Source organism: Phaethon lepturus, unplaced genomic scaffold (genome assembly GCF_000687285.1).
Source record: "Phaethon lepturus isolate BGI_N335 unplaced genomic scaffold, ASM68728v1 scaffold6698, whole genome shotgun sequence".
Taxonomy (NCBI): domain Eukaryota; kingdom Metazoa; phylum Chordata; class Aves; order Phaethontiformes; family Phaethontidae; genus Phaethon; species Phaethon lepturus.
The window spans coordinates 10,032-16,814 of record NW_010558173.1 but is presented as its reverse complement, the minus strand read 5'-3'; the positions used below and the strand labels follow the sequence as shown (position 1 = coordinate 16,814).

General features: G+C 38.7%; 1 protein-coding gene across 1 annotated transcript in view; it reads right to left on the bottom strand.

Moving 5' to 3' along the window:
- Positions 1 to 278: 278 nt before the first annotated feature.
- Positions 279 to 6,783, bottom strand: part of SHCBP1 (SHC SH2-domain binding protein 1) — a gene marked incomplete at its 5' end in the record, with an annotated part of 14,767 nt that continues 8,262 nt past the window's right edge. Inside the window, 5 exons of the mRNA XM_010292961.1 lie at positions 279 to 601; positions 1,358 to 1,496; positions 1,841 to 1,927; positions 3,123 to 3,241; positions 4,144 to 4,275. Coding sequence (XP_010291263.1) covers positions 279 to 601; positions 1,358 to 1,496; positions 1,841 to 1,927; positions 3,123 to 3,241; positions 4,144 to 4,275 — 800 coding nt within the window. The remainder of the gene's footprint in view (positions 602 to 1,357; positions 1,497 to 1,840; positions 1,928 to 3,122; positions 3,242 to 4,143; positions 4,276 to 6,783) is intronic.

The following is a 6,783-nucleotide window of genomic DNA, read 5'->3' as shown; positions in this document are numbered from 1 at the left end:
TAAATACACTAAAAAAATCATCAGAGAGCAAGCAAAGCAGCAGAATGCAGATTATCAGAATACACACACAGTGCTAGAGTTCAGTTTTCTACCACATTATCCATACTTGCAGCAAGAAAGCAAAGTTTCCACATGCAATATATGCTATTAATAAATATTTGTCACGTTTTAGCAACATTGTGGAAGGCTAATGGAACAGGTTAACTCCTTGGAAAGCGTCAGCGAAAATAACAGCTTGTGCAAATCTCTTATTGCAATGCCATTAGGAGTCAGGACAGTCAGAAAAGAAAGGTACCAAAACTTCCTTTCCCATTCCATTTGAACTGATTGCCCACAATAGAAACAAACATTTCCTGTGACATTAAGTTGTCATCAGCTTCTGTGATTCCCAGTTCACTCAGTCTTTTCTTGTGCATCTGGCTCTTCTTTGCAGAGGTAGCCCCGAGTTCATTTGCAATTTCATAATTGCCTTCAGTTTGTTCAGAAATCTCAGCTTGCTCATAAAGCACCAACTCATCAGTTACACATTCAGGTAGTTGTTCTTGCCTGAAGCCCTCTACACAGGCTGTCCCATCACCTGACTGGGTAGGATGTGTATTCCCTAAGTCAGGAAACAGTAAGAGTGTCATCAACAATCACACAAAACAGCCAAATAATTTAAAACTCCTGGAATTCAATTTTCTTCAGGCTTAACATTTTCACCTCAACACACTCACTTTTTAGATAACTACTTGTGACAGCCACATATTCCAAATACAGCATAAGATGCTTAAGGAAAAGGTTTCTTCTTGAGATGACTTCAAGTTGCCAAGTGATAATGATATTAGAGAAAATTACAGTGGGTTTACATGTTGCAGTTAGTGACAGTTCTTGAATAAGACATAATATGAGAAAAACAGTTGTCATCTTTTTACTGCAGAGAAAAAATTCTGTGCTGGGAGCATCTCTCAGCTCTAATGCACGAAAGAAAAAATGAGCAGACAATTATCATGAAAGAGAAGAGCTGTAAGAGAAGCCGTATCTGCCTTTCTTGCTGGTCACATTCTTGTTTCTGTGTGACCCAAGGAGGCCATCAGTCATACAGGCTCTGCTTAGTAGGGAGCACAGATCAGGTACGTAAGGACTTTGCAATGAAAGTGCACGCATACCATGAAGCACAGACATTCATAGTATTTCCGTGCAGCAAGTTCATTTGTTAGGAATTTCCAGTGTTCTGGGAGTTACTGATTTATTTCAGCTAAATCAATCTAGACATTATTAGAAAATTTAAGAGACTTGATTATAAATTATGCAATCCAAAACATGGGTATACTAGATTTATCAGTTTTAGGCGTTTCTTCTAGGAAGAGAAAAATACCTGTTCTCTCTGCTGAAGCATCCTTTACATCAGAGGGCACTGCTGGTCTAACCAGGACCACACCATATCCTTCATTATTATGGATCACATTATTGACCATGGTTATCTTGGGCATGTCATAATGTTCATCTAAAAAGTTCTGCAGCAAAGAAATGGAAATCCAACACGTTACATCCAGGTACAGGGATGCAGAATATTCCAGTTTTATGTAGAATCAGTTCTACGTATTGGCTAGAATTTTATAATTTGCCTTATACAAGTGACATTGCAAAAGGCATTTTCTTTCTGGCAGATAAGAAATAAAACAAGTATACTGGTTGGTGGACCAACCCAAGGCAAACAAGTACCATCATCATCATACATGACATTAAAATTTCTACCATAAGGTAGTAAGGTTTTAAGCCAACCTAAATGCAAATCATTTGCATTAATTCTAGCAGCTCTAAGCTTTTGAAAAACAAGTACATTCTGCCTTGAACTGACCTTTATAAGTATTCCCTCCTTGCAGTGGTGTATGCCGTTGTTTAACAGGGTGCACGTACTACCTGGATATATTTCCACACCAGCACCCTACAGGATAAAATCGATTACAGTTCACAAATAGTTTGGGCACATTTCCAATTTAACTTATTTCCTTATTTAACTCCATTGCAGATCTTTCACAGAATCATAGAATCACTAAGGTTGTAAAGGACCTTTGAGATCATTAAGTCCAACCCTTAACCCAATACCACCATGCCCCCTAAACCACGTCCCGAAGCGCCACATCCACACGTTTTTTTGAACGCTTCCAGTGATGGTGACTCCACCACCTCCCTGGGCAGCCTGTTCCAATGCCTGACCACTCTCTCGGTGAAGAAATTTTTCCTAATATCTAGTCTAAACCTCCCCTGGTGCAACCTGAGGCCATTTCCTCTTGTCCTATCACTAGTTACTTGGGAGAAGAACCCAACAACCTCCTTGCAACATCCCCCTTTCAGGTAGCTGTAGAGAGCGATAAGGTCTCCCCTCAGCCTTCTCTTCTCCAGACTGAACAAACCCCAGTTCCCTCAGCTGCTCCTCATAAGACTTGTGCTCCAGACCCCTCCTTTGTGTTCATCTACCAGGTTGTGCAATGCAAAATTGTGTTACTACTCCAGCTTCACAGCTTTGTTAACCAACTTCAGCAGCAATACCCAAGATTGAGGCCTTACAGATAATACTATTGCCACCAGTCCTTAAAAGCTCTGGTAAATAGTAACTGCACAGCCCTGCATTACTTTCCTGTTCTTTAGTCATCTACCTCAATACTCAAAGCCCCATCATTCTTCAAAACGTCTAATCAGAGTTCAATTTTGTGTTTATCATCTTTCTGTAAGAATCAATGGACAAAGTGTCCAAAAAGGGCATTTCATTTGCACAACCAATTCAAGGTTTAATGAGAAAATTATTTATGGGCAGAGAAAACAGAAAATCACTTTAAAAGTATTGCAGGACATGAATCAGTCCAGCACTGCAGCAACGCATATTTCACAGATGTCCGCTGTTACTACATCATTTTCATATCATCACACAAATCAGCATGAGATACTTGACTGGGTACTATTGGAGGCTACAAGACCCTTGGGACCAACCTCTTAATCAATAACATGTAGCTGTCCAAAATGAATTTGTAAAGGTTGTCTCAAGAGCAACAGACATCACCCCATTACTGACTATATTATTTCCAAGCAGAAACCTTTATTTTAATTTAGGAAATAAGCCAGAGTTAAGAATTTGTTTGTACCTTGGCACCATACAAATCTGAGTTTTTCATTAGCAGCTCAGCTGATGTTCGTATTGTTATGCCTGTAGTTTCACATTGTAACACACAATTCTCCAGGGTGGTTTTCCCCTGATGGACATCTACACACACAGAAAAACAAATACTGTTAAATGAACCAGTTACGCAAGGGCAAACCCCTCCTACAGGTTGATGGACTTGTAGCATTTTTGCAGTGTGATAAAATTACTATTTTAATTTTACCCACTTCAGGTTAATTTTACCAATTTGCTCATGCATGGTTTGGACTCATGCTATTTTTCTAGTATAAGCAGGAACACTTTGACACTAGTCAAAGACTTGTCTTAGAGGTTTTTTGGCTTTTTTGAAAGTGACAGCAACTATTCTTTTCATTACATACCTAAGAGACTTTTCGATTAATAAGATATTAAATACATGTATAGAGGTGTTAATAAACATTTTAACATGTTTAAAACCACATGTCTGTTGAGGCAAATTATTAATTAGCACCTTCTGCAAAGACAGAAGGCCACAGCCAATAAACTCATTGGTTACAACTTAATTATTTGAGCCTCAGTTTGAACGCGCTGTCAGCAAAGTTCTACGCTACTTCTACAGCCCATGTCATTCCTCGGTGGAGAGCTGGCTGCGTTCAACTACAGTTGGATATTGCCATGGGAGTTCTTTCATGGAAGGAGGAATTATTTCCTTTTCCAGGTAGCCTGACATAGGCAGTGCAGCAGAGTCAAGTTGCTTTAACAGCAGAAAAATGATCAAGTCAAATGATCTTATCCAAGTATAAGAATAAAACGCAAGAGTTGCAATAGCTTGAAAATACAAAGAGTAGAAGTTATTTTGATGTCCACTTTATAAGCAAGTTAAAAAAACAGGAAGCCTTGATATTTATACCTCCTCTTTACAACATTTTGTTAGAACTAGTAAACTCTAACACTGGGTCCCAGATTTAATTCTAACAGTGAATTATGAAAGACTCACAAAAAGGTCAAGATGCTTTTATACATACTTAAAATCCCCTCCACAGCATCATGTTGCACTAACTTCAAACTGGAGATCCTTATATTGGCTCCTGTACAGTCCACAAAGTTGTCTCCTTTCCCTTGTTTTTCTATCACGATATCATCTGGCAGGCCATAGCCTTAAAGCAGAGATGAAAGACACAAGTTTGATGAATAACTGGTAACAGTCAGGTGCTCAGTATATAACAGGCACTTAAATTAAATATGGAGGTTTAAAACTTGAGGTCTAATACATTGAATAGGATTTTCCACCAAGCGGCCAGGCTACACCTTACGTCCTTTCTGTACCAAGGTACAGGCACCCAAAACCAAACTCAAAAATTAGCTTACTTGAATGACACACAATAAAAGGCAAAGTTATTTTAGACAGTTGAACAAAAGGGTGACTGAGCTCACATTTGCCAAGGCCAAAGTTTTCACTCCCGAAAGTTACAACAGAGCAGGGAGATGCAATAGCCAAGGACACACAGGCACCTGCAGTCTGCTTTCAAAGTACGGAAATTCACTACAGCAGAGGTTCCAAAGAGCACAAGGGAAAAAGCAGTCACCACCACAATACAAGGAAGCAAGTACAGATGACTTCATGTTGTCAGTAAGCTTTACTCCACTTCCCTATTTAAATGAAACTTGGGTCAAAATGTAATGTTCCTGTGCTATATGGGCTTCCAGATTAATTCATATTAAAAAAAACTTTCACAAGCATATGCCAACATTGATTTACTAAGCCATCCACAGTTGTCAGCATTCAACCACTTACAGGGAAATTTATGAGCATGTAAAGCTTTTATTACTTGTCACTGACAAGAATCATGATAAGGAAAGCAATAATGCAACATCTATTAAAGCAGCATGAGTTCTATAATTTTCTGAAAGCACACACAAACTCAGATGAGAAGTGCCTAAGCAAGATGCTAGCTTTTAACCAAGTACATAAATAAATACTATAATGTGCAAATAGAAGGGTTAAAAAGAGAAAAAACCTTTGAACAAGAATTGGCAGAAAGTTTTAAAGACAACAGATTTAATGCAAAGTGAAGTGATTGATACTTCAACACACTATACTATCCAGAAATCTTTTCCCAGTGCGACTGATTTATGGTCACCCCGGGGAGGCAGTGGCATGGGGCAGTTTACTTCCAGTACATTAAAAGAGTACCTTGAGACAGCAAGTGGCAGATCTAGTTTAACTTCACAGCACTACAGAAAGAGGTTATTATGCAAGGCAAGAATTTTAGGAATAATTGTCCTACAGACTATCTGCAGTTTTCTAAACATGCTCTTAGCTTGCTTTACATTTCACCTCTGAAGCAGCAGCTCTAGTAGTAAGGAAACTGGTGACAAGTCAAGGAATAGAGAAGGAAAGAGTCACCTGCTGTCAAGTGGTGTTCAATACACAGCATGATCACAGCTGTACAACCTGCCTGTAAGCTAAGTGACTCCACAGGAGCTAAAGGCAATTGTCATCCAGTAACACTGATCACAGATATCAAATGGGCCGAAGCTACAAGTTCCCATCCACCTTGAACTACAAGCAGAAGGGAAGTTCTTAGGCGCCTTTGCTACACATTTTTGTCAAGTGTTAAAGTTATCCTTACCATGATTTCCTGCAGCTGCTGCTGCTTTAACCTTATTTAGTTCTTGTAAGATTTTATTTATCCCTGATTTACTAATCCTCATACTTTCAACCTGAGCACTGACTTGCACAGTGGCTGAGAAAAAAAGCTCTACTAAGCAGTGACATTATATCTTTGATGAGTCAAAATGGCCAGCTACTCAGATCAGTGACAGCAACATTTTTCTTGATGCCCCTACTTCAAATGTTTTTGGCTGCTACTATTGCTATAAAAACTTCTCTAACAGGAGTCCGTACAAAAAGATTAAATACCCTGACACATACTCATTATTCAGAGAGTGGTTTATACTAAAGATACACATTTATATGCCTTGCTCCTTAAAATAGAGCAGCTCATCCTTTAATAAGTGTGCTATTGCACCATTTGTATTAATGTTTCCTCAAAGCTAGAAAAGCAATAAATACCACCCCATACAATTTTAGAACAACATCATTCTTGCAAATAAATAAAGCACTTTACTGAGGTCCTTTATTCTGCAGGGGTATTGTCTATCAGCATGCATATCTATATAAATCAAACATACACAAGAGAAAGGTGAAAAAAAAATGACACTCAAAACAATAAGGGCAAGAAAAATAAAGTCCAAAACAGCAGGATATTAAACTCCCAGCCTTCTTCCCATTAAGAAGTTTTGACAAGATAAAAATACAGCTAAATAAGTATCTTAACAGCTGCACAAGCCCCCGTGATATACAGACTATTACACTGCAACAGAGTGTGCATGCCTAAGGCAGAGGAATTACACTAAGAAATCAAGAATGGTGAGGAAGAGTTAGCAACATACCCTAGACAGGGCAGAAGTATTTCAAACAAGTATTTTGCAAGAAAAATGGAATCACATATTCTGTGTCTGTTTCTACAGAATAAACACACATGTTAAATCAACAGCTCCCTCCTCTACCCATGTACTTCACACAATGCAGATTCACAATGGTAGCCCCCACACACATTGCTGACATCCAATAAGTACCATAAATGAAGTTCTAATAGCAC